Source organism: Hemiscyllium ocellatum, chromosome 29 (assembly GCF_020745735.1).
Source record: "Hemiscyllium ocellatum isolate sHemOce1 chromosome 29, sHemOce1.pat.X.cur, whole genome shotgun sequence".
NCBI classification, from domain to species: Eukaryota; Metazoa; Chordata; class Chondrichthyes; order Orectolobiformes; family Hemiscylliidae; genus Hemiscyllium; species Hemiscyllium ocellatum.
Window position 1 is genome coordinate 30,901,754 of NC_083429.1, and position 24,514 is coordinate 30,926,267.

Below are 24,514 nucleotides of genomic sequence, written 5' to 3' on the forward strand. Positions count from 1 at the left end.
ACTCCTGAAGTCCTGACCTATAAGTTCTGTTTCCATTGAAAACAGGCAGAGGCACTGATCAGTATGTTTCCTAGGCTCGGGAATATTCATCAAACATCACAACATGTCATAAAATGAGTCAGACTCAAAATTATCTTTTGCTTTCATGTTATTTTCTATCTGAAAAAGCTTTCCATACAAAGAAGCTTCAATTTTAAATGCTTGTTTAGCGTTTCTTTTCTAAGTACTTTGAAAGCTGCAAGACAATCACACAATTAATGATGTTGGCTGGCTTCAGAATTTGGCTCTTTTATTCAAATGCAGAGGAGACAGGATTTGTTGGAATTAATCCTTTGGAAGATTAACTTTGCCTTTAATTTTACATCCAACAGTTTGAAAGAAGTCTGCATCTGAAGTGATTTGGATTATTTAATCATAGTACGGTTGTATGAACAAAAACGAGTGCTGCTGTTAAATTTACTGGTAAATATCCTGAAAACATCTGCAACATTGACAAGAAGTAAATAAATTACCAAAGGAATTGAAACAAGTGATCATTTTCAAAGTTTGAACAGGGAATGAAATGCCTCATTGGACACTTGTAACTTAAAATGATTTGTTTAGCACAATAGAACATTGTCAATGTAATATCCTAAGTATGTAAGTTAGCTCGCTGAGCTGGAAGGTTTGTTTTCAGACATTTCAGCACCATACTATGTAACATCATCAGTTACAAGTCTCTGTTGAAGTGCTGGTGGCATGTCCCACCTCTCTATTTATAGGTCTTGGTTTCTTAAGGTGGGTCATGTCATTTCCAGTTCTTTTTTTTAAGGAAGGTCGATAGGATCGAAATTGATGTGTTTATTGATGAAGTTCTGGTTAGACTGCCATGCCTCTAAGAATTCTTGTGTGTGTCTTTGTTTTGCCTACCCTAGGATGTGTGTGCTGACCTAGTGAAAGTGGTGGCCTTTTTTGTCTGTATGTATGGAAACCAGTGATAGTAGGTCATGTCTTTCGGTGGCCCATTGGTGTTCGTGTATCCTGGTGGCAAGTTCCTTTTTTGTTTGTCCACTGCAGTGTTTTTTACAGTTCTTGCATAGTATCTTGTAAATGACGTTAGTTTTGCTGGTTGTATCTAATGGATCCTTTAGGTTCATTAGTCGCTGTTTACGTGTGTTGGTAGGTTTGTAGGTGACCATGATGCTAATGGGTCTCAGTATTTTGGAAGTCATTTCTGATATGTCTTTGATGTAAGGTAATGTGGTTTTCCTTTTTGGTGTGTCTGCTTATTTGGGTTTGTTTCTGAGGAATTGGCGGATTGTGTTTATTGGGTATCCATTTTTCTTGAAAACATTGTACAAATATTTTTCTTCTGCTTTTTATAGTTCTTGGGCACTGCAGTGCGATATAGCTTGTTGAAATAATGTCTTGATGCAACTCCGTTTGTGGGTGTTGGGATGATTGCTTCTGAAGTTAAGTATTTATTGTTTTTCTGCAGATGCCGGTTTGAAGCTCTCTGTTAACTGTATGTTCAACTGTCATGTCTAGGAGCGGGAATCTGTTGTCGTTCTCCTCCTCTTTTGTGGGTTTCATGCCTGTCAGGATGTTGTTGATGGTGTTGTATGTTTCCTCTAATTTGTTCCATTTTGTGATGACAAAGGTGTCATCCATGTAGCGGACCCAAAGTTTGGGTTGGATAGATGGGAGGGCAGCTTGTCAAAGTCTCTGCATTACTGCTTCTGCTATGGGCCCTGATATTTGTGATCCCATGTGTGTTCCGTTGATTTGGTTGTAGGTTTTGTGATTGAATATGAAGTGGGTGGTAAGGCACAGGTCAACTAGTTTGAGGATGTTGTCTTTGCTGATGAAGTTGGTGCTGTCTTGTGTTTGTGGTCCTGGTTTTCCTAGTGGTGATGCCAGTGTTTCTTTGGCCAGGTCGATGTTAATTGATGTGAAAAGGGCTGTTACGTCAAAGGAGACCATTGTTTTGTCCTCTTCTGTCTTGGTGTCTTTGATGGTATTCAGGAATTCTGGGGTGGAGTGAATGGAGTGGCATGAGTCTTCAATTAGATGCTTTAGTTTTTGGTGGAGTTCCTTGGGTAGCCTGTGCGTTGGTGAACCAGATAGGGAGGCTATTGGTCTTGGGGGTGGTGGTGGGGGGTGGGGGGCAGGTTTATGTATTTTTGGTAATCTGTAGAAGCGTGGATTATTGGACCCATCTGGTTTCATATTTTGGAAGTCTGTCCTGTTTAATTCTTCTGATTTTTTTAAGTACTGTTAGAAAGGATGAGATTCTGTTTTGTAGTTGTGGGGGTTGGGTTATCGCCACCTGCTGGTAAGTGTCAGTATCTGCAAGCAGAGCATTTGCCTTTTTAAGATATTTAAAATAACGGTCATGCATCCCTTATCTGCAGGAGTTATTACAACGATTTTGTATTTTTTAACTCTTTCTAAGGCTTTATTTTCTTGAGCATTAAGTGTGTTTCCTTCCTTTTCTCGGCCTAACGTATGTGCAATAGCTTGTCTTATGACCTGCTGTGTTTCGCCTGAAAGACCATTATTTTTTAATATGGATTCAAATGCTGCGAGGAAGTCCTTTTTACTCACGTCTTTGTAATTGTAGCTTAATCCTCTGAGTAGGACTGCTTTTTTCTGTATCAGGAAGCAATATCCTGCTGAACTTGTGAACAGTTTTGCTGTAATTCTCAGATTTTGGCGTTGAGTTTTCAAATATTCATCCAGTGGAAACAGTTTATATTTATCTACCCTATCTTTTCCTCTTAAAATCTTGAAGACTTCAAAGACTATAGGAACAGGTTGATTGTATTGTTCACACCAAGTAAAGATGATAGTGTTTAATTGAACTTTGAGTGTTACCTCATTATTCGTACTAATTCTCATATCTGAATATTAGAGAGATGTATCAATAGTAAAAGGTTATATTTTACACAGTAATTCCATTGTTAGAGAATGAGAAAAAGGTTTGATGCAAAATTCCCACTAGGTAAACATCAACAATTTCTTTTGTTAATAATACTTGTGCTCAAGTTCAGAGAAGAAAATGTGTTGCTGGTTAAAGCACAGCAGGTTAGGCAGCATCCAAGGAACAGGAAATTCAACGTTCCGGGCCAGAGCCCTTCATCAGGAATCGAATTTCCTGTTCCTTGGATGCTGCCTGACCTGCTGCGCTTTAACCAGCAACACATTTTCAGCTCTGATCTCCAGCATCTGCAGACCTCACTTTTTACTCAAGTTCAGAGAATTAAGGTTGCAATTTTCAATGTGTTTCACATCTCTGTCAATATCCATTGTAGCGTTTATGGTTAGATTCCTGGTGTACAAAACATAGTACAGCATGTGGCACATCCTGACAGATGAGGTGAGGCGATTTGTCATCCCTCTTTTGAATCCTCCTATTCAATTGCGACAAAATATTTTTATTTATTTTAAGAATGCTGCTCTCAGACTCCAATGTAAATATCGTTCACTGTGAAAATGAAAGAGACAATCACCAATATTTTCTTGAATAAAAGAAAAATAAATTTTATGACCTGCTAACTCCAAGAAAATTGTAATAAAGTGCAACATCAAACACATACTCACAGACATAAAAGTAATGAGTTCAAAAGAGAGAATATCTGATGGAGACAGTGAGGATTAGAGGTTGCATAGTTTAAAAGTCCTGAGAAATTCAGAAATTCTTAGTCGTGAAAGGACTTGATTTAAGGTCAGAAGGGAAAGATTTAAAAGACTTGGGGCAATCTTTTCATGCGGAGAGTCATGCGTTGTTCAGCAGAGATAGTATAGGCAGGTACAATTCCAACACTTAAAAGACATCTGGATGGTTAGGAACATTTTAGAGAGATATAGGCCAAATGCTGGCAAATGGGATTAGATTAATTTGGGATATCTGGTTGGCATGGACTGAATACACTGAAGGGTGTATTTCTGTGCTTATATAACTCTGTGGCTAAAATACATATTCATGATGTTTCCTCGTTAAGATAGTGTGAATGTTTGTATCACAAAATTCAGTCTGAAACAAGAGATGAACAGTTCACAAAACTGGAGTGGACGACAGTGCTGCACAGACTGTCCTGTAATCACAAATAAGTGAGAAGTTGTGGCAAACAACTACACATAATTTTAATGAAGGTGCTTCAATTGTGTCAGGGTCAACTCTAATACTTGGTAAAGCAAACCTCTTGACCATTCAGGCTCTAGGACTATAATCTGCAGACTTTAGTCAGCATGGATTACATCCATCTCTGTCCTATGCTATGTCCTGTTTTTAAGAGTCGGAGTTCTTTCTTTCACAAGCAGTGGCAGGAATTCCACATTAAAACAGGCATTTATGTGGAGTGGACATGACAGTGCCCAAGGCATTAAGGTATAAATAGCACACAAGGAGACATGATCCTAAAGGGAAAGTGATGGAACGATGGTGTAAAGGTGTCTTAATGCCTTCAACATTAATAGTTATCACTGACGATTTCCTGGATGTGTTATCCCACCACCACTCAGAGCCTTCAGTGGACATTGATGACTCATTGAATGCCTCATCAAAGTGCTTTTGGTATTAACCCAGCAGCAGACAAACTGTCAACATACAACCTGTACCACACTGGCAGCTTGTTATCTTTTGTGGTGAGGTTGGAAGTGGAATGCGTACTAGTGCAATACTATGATTAAAATTATCAATTCCCAATCAAACAATTAACCAATGCAAGGTGGCAGTCTGAATCCTTGCTCACCACCACTGCTCTTCCCTTTGGTGCCCACATGGCGTTAACCACCTATCACCTTGGTTGCTCCTCAATTCTCTACTAAACTCTACTTGATGTTTCAGCAGGAACCATGGCTCCTACAGTGGAGTTGCTGAGCAAAAGAGTAGATGATGTGTGATTGGCTGGCAGCTTTCAGCAGGTATTATCTTTGCCATAGGCTTTTGATTCTGGTCAATAGTCTGGTACTGATCTTACCATCATTCATCAACCAGCCAACAACACCCTGCAGTCCACAGCAACTTCCCATCAACATTTCAGCTCAGTGACCTTTTGTCAAAACAGAATCAGATAAAAAGTCATAGACCTTAAACATTAGCTGTTTCTCTCTATCAAGATTGCAGGATGTGCTCAGTTTTTATTGTTGTTTTTATTCTTATTAATAGTTTCCAGCATCAATATGTGATCTCATGGTTCAGGGTGATCCTCTGGTTCACAGAGTTGAGGGCTAACATGCATGTTGGGAAATTATGTCACGTTCACACAAACACCAGATCAACGTGCTGTGAAAGGAAGAACTGAAACCAGATTGCTGACTCAAGCAAAAGGTTAATGCTAAAGGTCATTTAATCTCTATGGTTATAAAAAGGGATGAAATAAAGAGTGCCAAGAGGAACCGTGAACTCAGATGTCTCAGTTTACACGACTCTTGGAAAATTGTGCTCAGATCCACGTTTCTTATGCAAGGGTGCAGGAAATCAAGAGTCTGGAGGACAGGGAGAAACTGCACATCGAGACATCAGCAGCAACAATTCAAGTGACAACCTGAAACTAACCAGTGCTAAGATGAGAAACTGACTTTGAAACTCAAAAAAAAGCCTCATTATGGTGAACCTGAAATAGCATTTCTGATTTGGTCTGTCACAAATCTTGTGCCTTGTTGCTTAATTGTGACCAATCAAAATGATATCAGCTGGTTGGAAGGCTACTGTGGAGGTTAAAGTGAGCAGAATGTAAGAAGGTGCCAAGTGTGTATTTTGCCATTAGTACCCGGAAAATTGTGTAGAATAAGTAATGGAGAACACATGGATTAGGAGCAGTGTCAGCCATTCGGCACCTTGACCCTGCTGTTCTATTCAGTAGGTTGTGGCTGATCAGACACAAACATCGAAATACCTGGGATTCAATAAGTCCAAACCTACTTGACGCCATCCCTTTAGTTGATGGGACAGATACATTTCAGTGGTCTGTAGTAAACTATTTCCAACAAAAGCACTCAGTAGAACAATCAGATTGGCACACAATACATGATGAAAAATTCAATTTTTGGCCTTGGGACTATTTTATCTACAAATTTACAAACATTCACCTATTAAGGATGCATGAATGGAAATGTCGGATCTGATATTTGGCACCTGTCTAAAGGCTCAAAAGTAAATCACACAAGTAAAAGTAAATGGTCCTGAAATGCATGAATTTGGAATTTGTTGGTTCTCTCTGTCATATAGCTCAGTTCCACTATTGAGTTTGATGGTGTCAGCTGGCGATCTGACCTGGTGCTAGTTTCCATCCACAGTTAAAAATGAGAGAGAGTTAAAACAGAATTCTCTAATGGAGTGGATATTTTAACAAGTTTATTATGTCTCAGAATGGAACTGTGATTTTAATTAAATACAATTTATTTGCCCTGAATGCAAAAGTTTAAAGCACATGTCTTGGCAATTTGATGACATAAGGCTTATGATTACTTGATAAAGGAAAAAGTAATTTGAAACCAGCATTTTCTCCAGATCAAGCATCTTAACTGATCCCCTATTTCAGCTCAATCAGCATTTCAAGCAACTATCTAACCAAATATCTAAACAACTCACTTTGGAGTGAAACAACACAAAAAAAAGTTTATGCTGAATAACGCATAGAGAAAAAGCATAGTTTAGAGCTGTGGCACATTAAGAGTCAATACAGAAGTTGTTTAGTCACTGCCTGTTCAATCACAGAAATTAATTTTAATGCTTTCTAACATTCGGCTACCTCAGGTCAATTGTAACAGAATTAACCAGACCAGAAGTGAAGAAGCTGATTATAAAGTTTTCTTGAGTGGAAGAAAAAAGAATTTTATTAGATGTTGTCTGCTCCAAAAATAATTAAAATGTGTCAATAAATAGTGTTGGTGAAACCAATGTGAATTACTTTTGTGCTGAATAGCAAAAAGTTATGCAATTTGTTCACCTTGTCTTTTAAATTGGGTGTTTACAATCTTGTGATGGATTGGGGCTTGATTATCAATGCTCACTTCCCTGGTAAGTCATAACATGAGTTGTTAGACCAAATCCCTGTCTAGTGGTTTCCATTGGTGTGAAATATGCAATGGTGTTTTATTGAAGAGTAGCAGGGGATATATCCCTGATATTGTTTTCAGTGCTTGTTTTTCAATCATCATCACAAACCAAATAGATTATCGAGTCATTAACATTTTGCTGTTTCATTTATAAAATGTTGGTGGAATACAGAAGTTAGTTACTGACATAGATTCAAACACCACAGAAACAGAACATTTAGGCCCATCACTCAATCAGAAATCTTAACAGTGTAATGTTACAGTTATGCACCAGGTGGAGCTCTCGTTACCAACATGGGGAAAAGTGTGGACAATCACTGTGTAAGAAGCAGTAATGTTAAATTCTGTGAGTGATAGGGTTTCAGATGTGCATGGATGGCCGACGTTACTGTAAATAAAGGGTCAACTCACAGTTTGACCCGTGACTGTACAAAAGGCATGTGTTTGAAAACCTGAGCTAAAAGCAATGTCCAATGCTTTGAATTTGCACGAAGAAAGTTTCGGATCAGGTGAAAACCCAGTTTTTACAATTTAACATGGATCCTTGGTGTCTTAGGGTTCCAAACAAACATGAGGCTAAATTTTACTATGAGCTCAAGGGATGCATAAAGGCTGGTACAGCTGTTCCATAGCTGAGCCTTAGCATGATGGGGAGTGATGGACTTGGAGTTTGACAGTTAGATTCTTAATTCCAAGACTCAGGTAATGGGTCATTGGATCCTGGTTCAAATCTTGTCCATGGCAGATGGTAGAATTTGAATTCAATTTTAAAAATCTGTAGTTAGGGATTTAATGATGACTATGAAACTACTGTTGTATGTCAGGGAAATCTATTTATTTTCCTATTGTTCTTAAAAGAAGGAAACTCTGTGGGTCTGGCCTACATGTGGCTGTTGACCTACAGTAATGTGGTTGTCCTTTGACTGCCCTCTGACCCACAAGAAAGCTGACCCAACCAGTAACACCCACGTCCAATGAATGATGTAAAATCTAATCTGCATGCTTGAGCCTGAGCTAATAGAGGGAGCTGTGTTTTTGTAACTTAAACAAGAAAATGTTACTACTAAAATGTTATTCTATGTAGTTTACAGAATCACAGAATTATTAGAGTGAAAGGAAGCCAATCGGCCCATTGTCCCTACTTGCACCAGCTGCATCATCTAGTGCCTATATCCTGCCTTTGCCCCAATTGTTTGATACTATAACTATCAAAAATGACATCCAATGGCCTTTTGAAAGCATCAGTTGATCCAGGCAGTGCATTCCATGTTCTAACTCCTTACTGGGAGTTACAAAAGCCTAGTTCACTCCCCCCTTGCTTCATGTATACATCTCTTTAAATCTATGCTCTCCCATTCTTGTAACTTGCTGAAAATGTGTTGCTGGAAAAGCGCAGCAGGTCAGGCAGCATCCAAGGAACAGGAGATTCGACGTTTCGGGCATAAGCCCTTCTTCCTGAAAGGTCGAATCTCCTGTTCCTTGGATGCTGCCTGACCTGCTGTGCTTTTCCAGCAACACATTTTCAGCTCTGATCTCCAGCATCTGCAGACCTCACTTTCTCCTTTTCATTCTTGTAGCTTGTAAATGTCACCTTATCCAGTCATCCCAGCCTTCTATTGATTTTGAAAACCTCAATCTGATGTTCCCTCAGTCTGCTTCTTTCCAGGGACAACTGCCCCAACATTCCAATCTGTCCTTATCGCTGGCATTTCTCATTCCTGCAACAATTATTATAAACCGTTTCTGCACTCCCTCAAACACATTCACATCCATTCTGTGATATGGTGTACACAACTATACGCAATACTCCAGCTGATGTCTAAAAGGAGACTTGTCCAAGTTCAAAATCGCTTTGCTCTTGTATATTATTCCTGAAGAAGGGCTTATGCCCGAAACGTCGAATCTCCTGCTCCTTGGATGCTGCCTGACCTGCTGCGCTTTTCCAGCAACGCATTTTCAGCTCTGATCTCCAGCATCTGCAGACCTCACTTTCTCCCCTTGTATACTATGCCTCTTTCAACATGGCCAAGAGCACAGGATGCTTTACTTACTGCTCTCTCCCCCCGTTCAGCTCCTTCAATGATCTGTGCATATGTCCCCGAAAATCCCTCTGCTCCTGCTTCCTTTTTGAATTATAAGCCTTATTTTATATTGTCTCTGGGTGTTCTTCCAACTAAAGTGCACCACCTTCCACTTCTCTGCGTCGAACCTCATCTGCCACCTCTCCGTCCGCTCTACAAATCTTTCAATGTTATTTTGAAGTTGCACTAGTCACAATTTATAATTCTCCCAAATGCAGTGTCATCTGCAAACTTGGAAATTCTCCCCTGCATCCCGAGCTCCAGAACACCTGGAAATACAATGGATCCCCAGTGCCAATCCTGGGGAACTGCACTACGATGTTTCTTTAGCCTGAAAAATATCAAATTAATTATTACTGTTTTTCTGATCTAATTGATAGATCAGTTCAAGCAAATAAGGGGTTTTGTTTGTACAGTTAGAAATTAATAATCAATTTCACCCACGGTTTTAAGTCTTCTCATGTACCCAGACGGTTCTAACTGGAGTGTTCAAAGTGGGATTTGAAATCATTCCGAGCAACATTCAAAGGCGGGATCAGCTACTGGGCAGCACAAATACAACGGCAGCATTCAGCTCCTTTTAACCCAAGCTTTCAGCTTTTAATTTCTCCAAAATAGTTCTCACACGTCACAACGTCAGAATTGTCTGAACACAGGTAGAGAGGGGAAAAAAAACCTCTTCACTTCCCACGTAACTTCCTTCCTGACAGCAGCTAAAACCCATGGCATTCCGCAGTTGCTGCCGGTTTCGAGCTGAAATATAAATTATTCCCCGGGCGGGGCATCTGGACTGATGTCTGAAACCCTCTCAAGGTCAACACTCTTCCTGCTTCAGGTCTGGAGCTGAAACAGTTTTCAGAACGTTCAGAAACTCTGAAAGATGCAGCAGCTGCTGAAACTGTTTTTCATTTTGCAAACAGCTGTTCGAGGTAAGATGCTCTGCTCAGGACATTCACTCGGCGCTGGCGCTGTAGGGATAGGATTCCCCCTTTTCGGGTATTTCAGCTTCTCTATATAGTGTGGAACTGCAGAGAGAGCAAGTGAAACATCACCATGTCACTTGGACAATTTCTGCACTGTTCAAATATCCACATCATGGTGGTTGGGTTAAACCTCCTGTGTAAAAGTTACATTCCAGTTGAGACGATACTTTGGATACTGATCGTGAATCCTAATGCTCATAGGATTCAGAATATTTAAAGTTTTTTTTAAGATCTTCAGAAAAAGGGTGGCCTCTCTTTGCAAATTGTTCAAATTGATAGCAGCAGCTTCAGAGAACTGGAAACAAAGATCTCCAAAAGATTTTGAATCTTGTTTCATTAAAAGAAGCAAATTCAGACCAGGGGAAAAAAAACACCATTTTAACACAGAAAACTAGGAAACAAACCACCGCAAATCAGAGAGAAGACACATAAAATTATCATGTTTTTCATAGATGATCCAATGGGTAGAAAATCTCAAATGATGTTGATAATGGTGAACTGCTTTATTCCATCAGGTGAACCATTCATTGGAGAGGTGACTCAGCCGCGTCTGCTCAGTGTCTTGACAGGAGAATCAGTCACAATAAACTGTACATGGATTTATAATGGAACCAATAATGAATGGATCCATGCTAATTTCCAGAGGGAGCCACTACTGGGAAATAAGAACTCCAGTAATAAGAAGTTGACCTGTGTTCGTGATGTTACTCTGGGTAGTTTCGGTCGCTGTTTCACATCACTGGAGATTGAAAACGTTTCTTTTGATCATTCTCAGTACAATTATATCTGCATGGTGAAGCTACCGAAAGTCTACCCTCCATTAGAGAGAAGAGGACAAGGAACAAGGTTGCAGATTTACGGTAACGTATTTACATGACAAGTAACAAATAGAAAAACAGTGATAGTACTGAGTTTTCATTCATTACGGACACAGCAACATTTGCATCAAGCAATAAGAACATTCAATATCAGACAAAACTATTCAAACAAGCTATTGCTAGCTCAAAAAATGCAGGAAGTATTCATTGCATGTTTGTAATATTGTTCTCTGAATCAGGTTTGTGATATCTCACCACTGTGAAATTAATGGGGATATATAAAGTTAAGGTTCAGGTTATAGTCCAACAGGTTTATTTGGAAGCGACATTTAAACCAACACCGGCATCTCCAAATCATGGAGATATATAGGCCATCACTGATATAAATTTTGCATTTCTGCCACATTCATTACCTATTCTATTTATTCCATAAGGTATTACCTCCCTCGATTTTATGGAAATTCCTTAAGCTTTATACCTGTTTATCTTTATATGCTCATGTAGCTTTTCACAACTTTGTCATCCATTGCTTTGCAATTCCATATAAAATTGAGTACATCTGAAGTTGTTCTACTATTTCAAATGAAAACCAATTATACGGAATCGATATTTTTTTAACACAGCTAGTAAATGTTGAAAATAGAAAGCCAGTTATTCTGTAAAAGAGGTAGATCTATGGTTTGTTTTAAACCCTTCATCAAAACCAAATGACATATCAATAGACTACAAATAAATTGGACAAAGCTGTGATAAACTATAAGGATATATCAAATAGAGATTTCAGAAAGTGATTGTGAGAATTTCTGTGTAAAGAATGCAATTTCAGGCTAAAAAGGGTTTTCGCAGGAATCACACCCTGTTTTTTGTACTTAATGACATTATATAATATTGATCTAGACACAGGAGAGCAATGCCCTAAAGAATAACAAAAAAAGTGTGCAACAATATGTCTTATTATGTCACATATGAAATGAGAAACTTAGTTTGCAGAGAAACAATAAATTTTGAGGATAGTTTTGTTGATATTATTCACAGTCATTTATGATTCTCAAAAAATTATTTGGGATAATTATTTTCCTCTTGAGTTTCATACCTTGCAGTGTACTATTTGTGTTGTTATTTTTCTGCTAGTTGTTAATTGACACTCCATAAAAATATTTTATTAATTACATTGTCCAAAGTTATTGCACAAGAAAAGCTCATACTCCATTAACCTATCAACCATGTGCTCACTGATCAACCCTACTTCCCAATTCTTCAATGCCAAGAATTCTAAATGTTCATTCCTTTTTTCAAATCCCTCATTGACCAGACCCTCTCTATCTCGGTGATTTTCTCCATCCCAACAATACTCAGATTCTTACATTTCACTTGTTTACCTTGAGTTGCTTTGCCTCACCATTGGCAGCTGTATTTTCAACTGCCCAGAATCTGAATTCTAAAGATTTCTCCCCAAACGTCTTATTTTTTAATCTCTCCTCTATTAAAATTCATTCAAAACAAACCTCTTTGGTGAAGCTAATGATCTCTTGGCTTCATAGCTATATGCCTCAGTGTCAAATATGTCTAGTATTATTCTGTGAGATACATAGGAGGTTTTGCTTTATTAAAGGTGCTGTATTATTATAAGTGGGAATAATGTGAAAACCCCTATTGAAATCAATGAAAACACCTGGAAAGAAGCCCACAATACTTGACTCATGATTATGACATGTGAATAAAAAGAGCATAAACTCACACACCACCAACTAAACGTTAGCTCAGGACTCTGAATCACATATAGTTTTGTGTCTTGACCCACTGTTCCATTAGTGACCGATGTGTGATATGTTTTTGGTCTGCAGACCAATTAGTGCTGAGGATATCCTCTGAAGGCATAGCAACAATGTAAAATTTGAAAGAGACTCTGCCTGACAGACTATCATTGTGCAGTGGGAGCCACAAAGAGATTGGTGCTCAAAAAGAGATGAAGGGTTGGCTCTATGATGCACTAGGATGATGCCTGAGCTGGTAGTTGAATTCTACTAAAGGACAGATTTTTTTCAACACTAAGTAACATTGATGAAGCCTTACATATAACATGTGATACTGAGGCAAATTGTAAATTACACACAATTTCTGTCCAATGATATTATTGATTGGAAGCCAGTAGCAGTATCATGAAGATTTCCAATAGCTTCAGTGTCTTCAGCTCTAACTCCTCTAAATGGCCTTGGACATTCCTGTATGTGTGCCTGTTGTTGATGTCACTACAGTAGAACTACAATATGTAGCCCCAGGGAAATGGGCCCAAAACAGCTGTTCACAGGCAAACATGAAGAAATGTTACAAAGAGTGACTGAAATATACAATCGACAATTTTGGAAGCATGTTACATTGACCTGGTGCTAATCTCAGCAAGGAATCTGAAAATGCGTTGATCAACATAAACTCATTTAGGAGGAGAAAGTGAGGTCTGCAGTTGCTGGAGATCACAGCTGAAAATGTGTTGCTGGAAAAGCGCAGCAGGTCACGCAGCATCCAAGGAACAGGAAATTCGACATAATGCACTATTGAGTTGTCTTACAGTGGCATGACAGTTACCTTATAAGTAAAAGAGAGGATAGGGATGTGGTATGTGAGTCATTCTGACCAGACAATTGCTATCAAAAAATTGCACTGAAAGCTCCTGACACAGCAGCAAGGTAAAATGATATTAGTGTAATTCTCTAACACACATTTTGATTTTTGATTCCTTTAACCTAGACAAAAAGCTACTTAACTACAGATGTGTCACTATTTTACCAAAATGACAAATTGTGTTTCTTTTCTTCTCTATCTCAGAAATGCCTGAAATTTCCATTATTGGTGGTAGTTTGGTTGCTGGACAAAAGTCTGTTCTGACCTGCTCTGCCCAAGGGTTGTACTCTGAGAATATCTCCTTTACCTGGACCTGTAATGGAATAAACATGATGACAAACATCCCTGTCCCAACCTTGAAAGGAATGGTTCATGGTAAACCTAATGCTACCAGCAAATTTGAGATCATCCCTCAAGTGATTGATCATGGAACTGTCTGTACATGTCAGATAAATCATGTTACTTTTAAACAGCCATTAACAGAACGGATCAAACTAGATGTTAAGTGTGAGTATGATCTTTAGCATTGTTACCATTTCACAAAAGGTTATGATAAATATATTTACTTTAGATTTTGTCTTCCTCTTTTTATCTCCTCATCAGTCTCTGCTTACAACTGTGCCATACCCCATACTGTATTGTGAATTTCCCCCGTGTCCGTTTGTCTGTGGTTCCAGATCAAGTCCCTTCACACTGTTTTGCCTCGTACTAAAGTATTTCTGAATATGCCTTCCATCACCTGACCCATCAAAAATGCCAGTGTAACAGCTTCGTGCTTATCACCAAATTTCAGTAATGTCTGTCCACTCACATCTCTGGCATGTTTTGCCCTTTATCTTTATTACCCCTCTTATCTATCCCGTAAAAGCTCCATGCTCTCTCACCTTTCAAACCTCCACTTATTTTATTGAAACAGAGAAAACAGGAACAAGAGTAGGCCACTGAGCTTGCTTTGCCATTCAATAATCCCTTCAAAAGCTTTTTGCACTGAGCAGTTTCTCATCTTTGATGATTTTGACCTTCATTGCATTCTTGACCTTTCTCCACCGATTTCACTGCCCTCATGTTGTCTGTTAGCCTTTCAATTCTGTATATTCCACAATCCATATTCACAGTTGCCAGTCACACTTTCCTGTCTTATGTAACCTCCCTATTTCCCTATCTCGATCACAGGCAATGTAATCTCATATTATTTACTTGTATCGCACAATATGTCCACCTTATTTCCACTTCCAGTCTGGTAACCCAATCCTTCTTTTATGGAGAAACGTTCACTTTCGGTATTGCAATGGCAGTTCCAACTCCTCATTGTCCAAACTTTGTCCTTACATTATTTATCTATTTATGCAGCCAAAAGTCTGATCAGTTATTCCTTCAACTATGCCTTTGATGATTATCTTCTCAATACTGTTTTCCACCTTGGTGGTTTCGACAAAGCACCTTCACTGCTTTAAATCCAAAAGGTACAGGTACAAACACATAAAATGCACAATTTGTTCAGCTATTCATTGTTAAATGTGATGGCGTCACCATTTCTCAAAAATCTACGTGTCTTCCAATTCCCTTTCTTCTGCGTCAAACTATGTCCATCTTTCATATTGCTCCTTGTTTGAACTTTTTCAATTGGGTTTCAATGCCACAGCATGGAATTAAGCCGAATGACAGTCACAAATAACATCGTTTGTATCTCTCACTCTGGTGTACTCCTCCACTTCAACCTTGTCAACCTTCATGAAGCATGTGACAGCAGCCAGCCACACTAGACTCCTCAAATAGCTTTCCTCTTTTAGCTAGGTTAGTGTAACTGCCTTCACTTATGCTCACTTGTATCTGTTCTACACCATTATTTCTGGTATTCTCATGAATCTATCTTTGAATTTCTCCCATCTCTCACCGACACTGCTGACATTATCCTGAGAAACAATGTTAACTTCAAATGTATGCTAACAATATCCAAATTTGGATTGCCATCGCTCACCTAACTCCCCCGTGTCCATTTTTTTTTAGTGGTCTACATATCTGAGCTCCAGTTCTGAAAGGGCTGCAATAACCTCGAATTAAAAATTTGAAAGACTTGATTCCAAGTTTATTAAATTCCATCTATCTTCCCTGATCATTGCCTCATTTTGTTCTATTTTATGCTGACAAGAGTCAGCAGTCCACTCCTGTATCCTTTCCATCAGAATGACATCTTACTCACAGACTGGTAATATTGTCCATCTCTACTATATATATATATATATATATATATATCCTAACCACACCAAGTTCCACACTCCCATGGTGTCACTGCTTACTAACTTTCTTTGGTTTCTAATTCGCCAATCTCTTGATTTTAAAATTCTCATCCTTGCATTCCACTGACTCCGCAGCCTTGTTTCACCCCAGCTTTACAATCTCTTACAGCTCTACATCCCTCTAACTTTACCCTCTCCAACCCATAATTGATGCAAAGTCTGCAAGATCACAGAATCATAGAGTCATGCAATACAGAAGAGGGCCTCCATCAAGTCTGCACTAGCAAAAAAAATCTATGCTAAATCTTAACTCGTCCCACTTTCCAGCACTAGATCCATAGCCTGGAATGTTTGAAATTTCAAGTGTTCATCCAAATACTTTTTCAAAGTGCTTTACAAGATTATCTACCTCAACTGCCATCCCAGGTAGTGCAGGCTTCCACTACCTTCTAGTAAAAACAAAAATTCCTCAAATCCCTTCTGAACTTCTGCATATTGCCTAAAAAATGGTCCCCTTCTTACTAACATTTTAACTAATCTGAACAGCTGCTTTCTATCTGCTCTGTCACTGCCCCTCATAATCTAGCTAGTGTGCTTCCATTTAAACCTGTCGGACTGTAACCTGGTGTTGTGTGATTTTTAACTTTGTACCCCAGTCCAACACCGGCATCTCCAAATCATGACCTCATAATCTGATACACCTTATATATCTTGTAGCTGTTAAAGTATGGAATTCCCTCAATGAACACCCCCATCTCTCTCTCTCTCTCTCTCTCTCTCTCTCTCTCTCTCTCTCCTTTAAGATAACCCTGTCAATCTGCTTCTTTGAACACATTTTTGGGTATTGTTCCTTATACTTTCTTCCCTGGCTCAGTCGTTATGTTTGTCTGATTGGACTTCTGTAAAGCAATTTGAAATGTTTTCCTTTTATAGATGCATTATGTCAATGAAGAATCTTGTTAATTGGCCAGAATGTACCTGCATGTGTGAGAGTAATTATTTATACAAAAAATTAAGTTTGTATTTTCTTTACGTACAGATGGGCCACTGGAACCAACAATAATGTACAAGTTGAAAGACACTTACCATGTGAAGGCCAGTAACGGTGTAACTGTCCCCAGTAACTCACCTGTGGAACTGAGATGCTCTGTGGATAGTAATCCAGTCGCCACTGTAATATGGCTGAAGAATGGAAAAAATTTAACTTCTATGATAGAAAACATAATTCGATTAAACAGTTCGATATTAACGATACCACACTTCCAGCCTAAAGATGCAGGAGTCTATTGGTGTGTGGCAAATAATAGCTATGGCTGGAGAAATGGCAGTGTTTCGTTGATGGCTTTTCAGAAAGGTAAGAATCCATGTACTAATGCAGGTGTAAATTGTTACAGAATAATTAATTTTACGAAATGGGAGCACAGATTGATTATAGTTAAGATTTTCTTTATTGATTTCAGAATTTGAAAAATTGAAATATTCATTTACTTAAAGCTGCAGTAAATAATACAGCCTATTCCAGATGGTTAAATATTTACAAATTAATAACAATTGACTGTGAATCAATCAATTTTAGCTGTCTGTTTTTTCTGCAGTGGTTTGGAATGTAGTGCAAAGATAATAGACAACTAATATGATGCAGTTTTATCCATTAACTGCAGTTAGGCATAAAACTTGCAATGTTTTCTGAAGAAATTGACAATGTTTTGTCAAACAAAAATTTAAAGTTTGTAACCTTCTAACATTCTCAGAAATATATCCAACCATTTCAAAGATTATACTTGATGTTTAAATTTTATGTCTGTTGCCATTCATCATTACTTCATTTTTAATTATTATTTCATTCACAGATCATTTGTTGCTTTACATTCTATCTTCAATCATTGGTGTTATTGGGTTAATCGGTATGATAGCAATATACGTTTGTCTGATCTGGAAGAGACAATTGAAAGGTAAACATAAAGTAAGTCTTTGGTTATTGGTGTTAACCTTACCATTGACATCAATAGCGAGCTGTAAAAGAATGTGGTTTTCACTAGCCAGTGTGACAATAGTCATTTGTAGTCATGTGTTTGTAAGTGTTCTTGCTCCCTATGTTATTTTACATGTTCCATTCTCTTCACCATCTCATTTATTCTTTTCAAATAAGGCTAAGCTTTACAGATCTTTTGACCAACATTTGAGCCAGACTTTCATTTGTGGGTCGGGTGTAAAGAAGAAGGCAAAGCCCCAGCTCTGAATCTAACCTTTAAATAGGTGGCCGTGCATTTCTGATTTTTGCTTGGGGATGTCGGCTGGATTGGGAATTAGGCTGGGTTTCCCAGGAAGAGGTTGCAATTCTTGAGTTGGACTGGGCAGAAAGCCTGCCCCAGGATGCTGTTGTTGCCAACATTTAAAGATAGAGTTTGACACATAAAGTATCTCTTCTGTTTACCACTGCCCACCCCCATCATCCCAGACAGTCTAAGCCCCACCAATGCCATTCTTTGCAACTTAATGCCCTCTACCAATATTTGATGGCCTTCCGTCCCAAGAGTTCCAAGTTCATGCTTACTTCCACCCACCACTTTTTCCCTCTTTTACAATCATATCAACTCATTGACCATCCACAATGCCCATGCCCAAAGGGAAAATGTAATATTATTTAAAGTTCAATGTCAAAGATTACACTGTAGTTAGTAAAGCACTCACACTAATGAAACTATATTTTAACGCACCTTGTCAGGTTTATCCTTGTTGAACTCCTCATCACTTCTTGAAACTTTTTGACATATCTGGGACATTTTGACAGGTTGACATCTTTTGATAGGTTGGCACTTCTAGATGCCGGCTGACAGCTCTAGACACTAATTGACATCCCTTAACAATTCTTTACGAACCCTTGATGCACACCTTCCTCCCCTGCTGATATTCCCAAAGGACTCCTCTGACACCTACACCAATGACCAAAAGATCCCCGACTCCACACCTAACGTGTCGACAGTCCATAACTGTAAGGTGTATCTCAGTTCTCCAAAGGGGAAATCATGGCTATCTAAAGGAAATACACTGAGGGCACAAATACGCTCTCATGGTCAGCCTCTACAGACTGGGTCCCATATTTCACTGACCCCAAATTTCTATTTCAGTGAGGCATCTGGTTATTTAAATGCCCAGCTGCTTCCAGAATCTGCATAAGCATGGTGACTGAACTGAGGCCACTCTGCCACCTGGAGAGATGAGTAGTAACAGATTTGAGTGCAGTACTTGTGATGGCAGGCTGCTTCAGCCAGACATATTGGCACTGGAGTGTGTCCACCAGAGATTCACAAGGATGATCCCTGGAATGGTAGGCCTAACATGCGATGAACGGCTGAGGATCCTGGGATTGTGTTTGTTATAGTTCAGAAGGTTGAGGGGAGATCTAATATAAACTTACAAGATAATGCATGGCTTAGAAAGGATGGACGCAGGGAAATCGTTTCCGTCAGGCGGGGAGACTCGGACCCGTGGGCACAGCCTTTGAATTAGAGGGGGTCAATTTAAAACAGAAATGAGGAGACATTTCTTCAGCCAGAGAGTGGTGGGCCTGTGGAATTCACTGCCATGGAGCGCAGTGGAGGCCGGGACGTTAAATGTCTTCAAGGCAGAGATTAATAAATTCTTAATCTCGCTAGGAATTAAGGGGTACAGGGAGAGTGTGAGTAAGTGGCGTTGAAATGCCCATCAGCTGTCATTGAATGGCAGAGTGGACTGGATGGGCCGAATGGCCTTGCTTCCACTCCTATTTCTTATGGTCATGGTCTTCTTTTATTTTCGGCACATCAGAAATGCTCAATAACGTGCCGAAAATCTAATGCTCTGAATGTCATCACTTGTGTTATGGCTATTGAAACCTGAGTGATTATTTGCTAAACCAGGAAATGAAGTGATAAATTGAATTATTGACAAAATGAGAAATACCACATGATTTTGCAAATACTGTATAGTAACATTTTCTATTAATTACAAATTATTTTGCAGCTATGATTGGATTATGGTGCAAGAGGTGACTCTGACCATGCACCAATTTACTTTTATTTCAGTAACTTTCAAACTTCATTCATGGGTTAGGGGCATTACTGGCTGCATCAGCATTTCTTACCTCTCCCTAAATGCCCTTGAGAAAGTGATAGTCACTGCCTTCTTGAACCACTGCAGTCCATTTGATGTAGGGTGATCCACATATTGTTACGGGGGGAGTTCTGGAATTTTGACCCAGCAAAACAACGATATATTTCCAAGTGAATTGAATTGAGCTGAATGAACTTTATTGTCACAGGTACTCAAATGAGGACAGTGAAAAGGTAACAGTCGTCATTTACAGCACCATCTTCGGTACAAAGGTACCTAGGTACAAATATTTAAGATCAAATTCTTAGGAAACAAAAAACATTAGAGAAGTAAAGAAATAAATAATGCAGCATTACAGGCCATAGGAATAAATTAGAAAAATAATGAAGTAAGGACTATAAGCAGCTTGAAGGAGAACCTGCAGGGACTGATGGTTTTCCCTTTTCCCTTGACATGGTAGTGGTCATGAGTTTAGAAAGTGTAGTTTAAAAAGCCTTGGTGATTTTCTGCAGGGCGTCTTGGGGTAGATGGGTGCACACTGCTGCTACCGAGCATTGCTGGTGGAGAGAATGGGTGCTTGTGGATGTGTTGCTGATCAAGTGTGCTGCTTTGGCCTGGATTATGTCAAACTCCTCATGTGAGAGAGGTGCACTCATTCCAGGAAAATGGGGAGTACTCCATCACACTCCTGACTTGTGCTTTATAAATAGTGTACGGGCTCAAGGAAGTCAGGAGTTACTCGCTGCAGGATTCCTAGTCTCTGATGTGCTCTTGTAGCCATAGTATTTTTAGGGTGAATCTAGTTCAACTTCTGAACAAAGATGACCACCAGGATGTTGATATTTTATATTCTCTAATATTCAACCAGAAGTGATACTACATGGAAACTTAACATAAAAGAGTCAAAAGGATGGAAGGTTCACATGATGCAGAGGGAATCTGCAAAAGTTGCATTAAAGGCTTTAACAATACAGTAAAGACATCAGTCAAGGCCGTTGTGTAGGATGACTGGAGGGTAAAAGAAAACGTGCCCTCTATGATAATGAAGTTAAAGCTGTAATTAATATTACACGTATTTCAGTTGTTGATTAATGACTAGAAGTAAAACATGGGATCAAATTTCTGTTAGGCGTTAACCAGGGCCAGTTGATTCAGATTGCTAAAGGATTGTCAAATAAAAACAAAATATTTCATATGCTGGAAATTTGAAATAAAAAACAAAACAACTCAACAGGTCTGGCAACATGTGTAGAGAGAAAAACTGAGTTAATGTTTCGAGTTCAAAACATTTTGAACAAGTATCTTTGAACCTGAAACATTAATTCTTTGTCCACAAATGCTTCCAAACCTGCTGAGTTTCTCAAGCAATTTCTGCTTTTATATTTAAAGGAGAGTGCATTACAGTGCAAGTAAAGTTCAAAGTGGAATTTTTTATTGTTGTACATCAGAAATTATTTAACTTTAATTTATGTCATGATTGTTCTTTTATATTTGTTATTAATTTTCCTCTCTTGATTAAGATCCCATTACACTGTCCTACATACACTTCCTGTTCTCAGTACTGACAATGTATCTAAATCAAAACTTATCACTTCAAAACCTCAGAAGTGTGGAATGTCTTACCTCCCTTTGCATTTCTTTTCTCCTACAATTTACTGACTTTTTAACCAAAGTGTGGTATCATCTGACCACTGTTTCTCGATATTTCTCATTCTCTTTCAGACCTTTGCAAAATTTAAGTCATGACATTCTGAAAATTAAAGATGTCCAAAATGACACTTGCACCCATGAAATCTCAACTTCATTAACAGTTTACACATTTGTACAATATTCTTTTGTGAACTACTTTAATGAGCTCATTAACCTTTTGTACATAGAGTGGTATAATGCCAACATGGAGACAATCGACAAAGATTTGTCAGACTCATACACTGAGTATTTGTCCGTAACATCAGCATTTAGGTTTATCCCTGCTCAGTGACTGAGTGATGGAAAACATTGCCACTAATAGGGGAAATGAAAGACTATTTGTGGGTAGCACTGCTGCCTCACAGCACCAGAGAACCGGGTTCAATTCCCACCTTAGGCGACTGACTGCGTAGAGTTTGCACATTCTCCCTGTGTCTGTGTGGGTTTCCTCTGGGTGCTCCAGTTTCCTCCCACAGTCCAAAGATGTGTGGGTCAGGTGAATTGGCCATGCTAAATTACCCATAGTGTTAGGCAAGGGGTAAATGTAGGGATATGGGTGGGTTGGGGGTCGGTGTGGACTTGTTGGGCCTGTTTCCACACTGTAAGTAATCTAATCTATTTTAATTATGTGATAGAAAGAATACTAAATATATTGTATTATGTTTTTGAAATTTGGATATTAAAATGGAGGCAGGTTGATTGTTTTTCTTAAAAAGGCCAGAAAGTCAAATTGGAACTGTGACGTAAATATGTGAGTTCCCAGGAAGAATGGAATTGCACTGGAGTTGCAATCCCTGTCGTGTTAATGGATTTTTTTTTTACATTGTTGGATTTATAACTTGTACAGTAAGAATATTGAGATAGTTCACCTAGTTTTGTCTTCAGAACTGAAGGTTGTAAGCTTAGTTCACAAGATCTCAGAACTCAGTTCCGAAAAGAACAGCTTTTCTCCTAAAAGCAGAGCAGCTTTTCAGTTCATTTCAGGGAAACCCGTTACCTCAGCAGAAGTGATTTTTAGTCTGCAGAATTTTCAAGTTGTGGAAGTTGGATCCAGATTGGCAATGCGTTAGAAATGAAAGAATTTGAACAGAGAGAAGTTCATGTGAGGAGATTTGGAAAGGAATCATTAAAAGAAAGGCCTTAACTGTTCAAGGGAAAGAAATTTGAAAGAATCAGTTGTTTAAAATGCAAACTATTAAGAAAAAAGTGATATTTATCTAGAATTAAGTCTCTGTTACCAATGTCACTGTATACAAATTGAAACTTTCTTTTGTTGTTATGACTTTTCTGTCATAGCGTCAGAGTCATAGCATGGAAACAGACCCTTCAGTCCAACCTGTCCATGCTGACCCGATATTCTAAGATAATCTAGTCCCAATTGCCAGCATTTGGCCCATATCCATCTAACCCCTTCCTATTCATATACCCATCCCAATGCATTTTAAATATTGCAATTGTACCACCTCCTGTGGCAGCTCATTTCATACACGCACCACCCTCTGGAGGAAAAAGCTGGCCATTAAATCCCTTTTAAAATTTTCCCCTCTTACCTTAAACTTATGCCGTCTAATTTTGGACTCCCCCAGACTGGGGAAAAGACCTTCACTATCCATGCCCCTCATGATTTTATAAACTTCTCTCAGGTCGCCCCTCAGCCTTCGATGTTCTAGGAAAAATAGTCTTAATCTATTCAATATCTCCCTATAACTTGAACCCTCCATCCCTGGCAACATCCTTGTAAATCTTCTCTTTCAAGTATCACAACATCTTTCCTATAGCAAGGAGAACAGAATTGAATGCAATATTCCAAAAGTGGCCTAACCAATGTCCTGTACGGCTGCAACGTGACCTCTCAACTCCTATACTCAATGTACTGACTAATACCGGCAAGCATACCAAACACCTTCACTATCCTACCTACCTGCAACTACACTTTCAAGGAGCTATGAATCCTCATTCCAAGGTATCTATGTTCGGCAACACTCTCCAGGACCTTACCATTAAGTGTATAAGTCTGCCGTGATTTGCCCTATCAAAATGCAGTATTTGACATTTTTCTAAATAAACCTCCACCTGCCACTCATTAGCCCATTTGCACAACTGTTCAAGGTCCCGTTGTACACGGAGGTAACCTTCTTCGCTGTCCACTGCGCCATCAGTTTTGGTGTCATCTGTAAACTAACTAATCATTCTTCCTATATTTGCATCCAAATCATTTATATAAGTGACAAAAGGCAGTATATCCCGTACCAATCCTTGCTGCATACCGTTGATCACAGGCAGCCGATGCGAAAAGCAACCCTCCACTGCCAGACTCTGTCTCCTGCCGTCGAGCCAGATATGTATCCAAAAGATTAGTTTTACCTGTATTCCATGAGGTCTAACCTTGCTAACCAGTCTACCTTTGTCAAAAACATTACTAAAGTCCATATAGACAATATCCATCACTCTGCCCTCATCAATCTTCTTTGACATTTCTTCAAAAAATTCTATCAAGTTAATGAGACACGATTTGCCACACACAAAGCCAAGCTGACTATCCCCAAGTAGTCCTTGCCTTTCCAAAAACATGTAAATCCTGCCCTTCAGAATCCACCACAACACCACCATTGACATCAGGCTCACCGGTCTATTGTTCCTTGGCTTTTCCTGACCACATTTCTTCAATAATGGCACCACTATAGTCAACCTCTAGTCTTCCAGCACCTCACCTTTGACTATTGAGATCCAAATTTCTCTGCCAAGAGGCTCAGCAATCACTTCCTTAGCTTCCCACAAAGTTCTAGGGAAAACATGATCAGGTCCGGGGGATTTATCCACCTTTATGCATTTTAAGATGTCCAATACCTCCTACTCTGTAACATGGACAGTTTCAATTTTTTTTCAATATCACTTTTTATTTATCCAAATTTGCTATCTTCCATATCCTTCTCCATTGTAAACACTGAGTCGTC

At 39.0% G+C, this 24,514-nt stretch overlaps 1 protein-coding gene across 2 annotated transcripts in view; it reads left to right on the plus strand.

Annotated features, from left to right (window-relative positions):
- Positions 1-24,514, plus strand: part of LOC132829591 (sialic acid-binding Ig-like lectin 8) — an 85,746-nt gene that overhangs the window by 21,421 nt on the left and 39,811 nt on the right. For both annotated transcript variants that reach the window (XM_060846855.1, XM_060846856.1), the window contains exons 3-6: positions 10,621-10,965; positions 13,747-14,049; positions 16,819-17,133; positions 17,630-17,731. In XM_060846855.1, the coding sequence (XP_060702838.1) occupies positions 10,621-10,965; positions 13,747-14,049; positions 16,819-17,133; positions 17,630-17,731 (1,065 nt within the window). The remainder of the gene's footprint in view (positions 1-10,620; positions 10,966-13,746; positions 14,050-16,818; positions 17,134-17,629; positions 17,732-24,514) is intronic.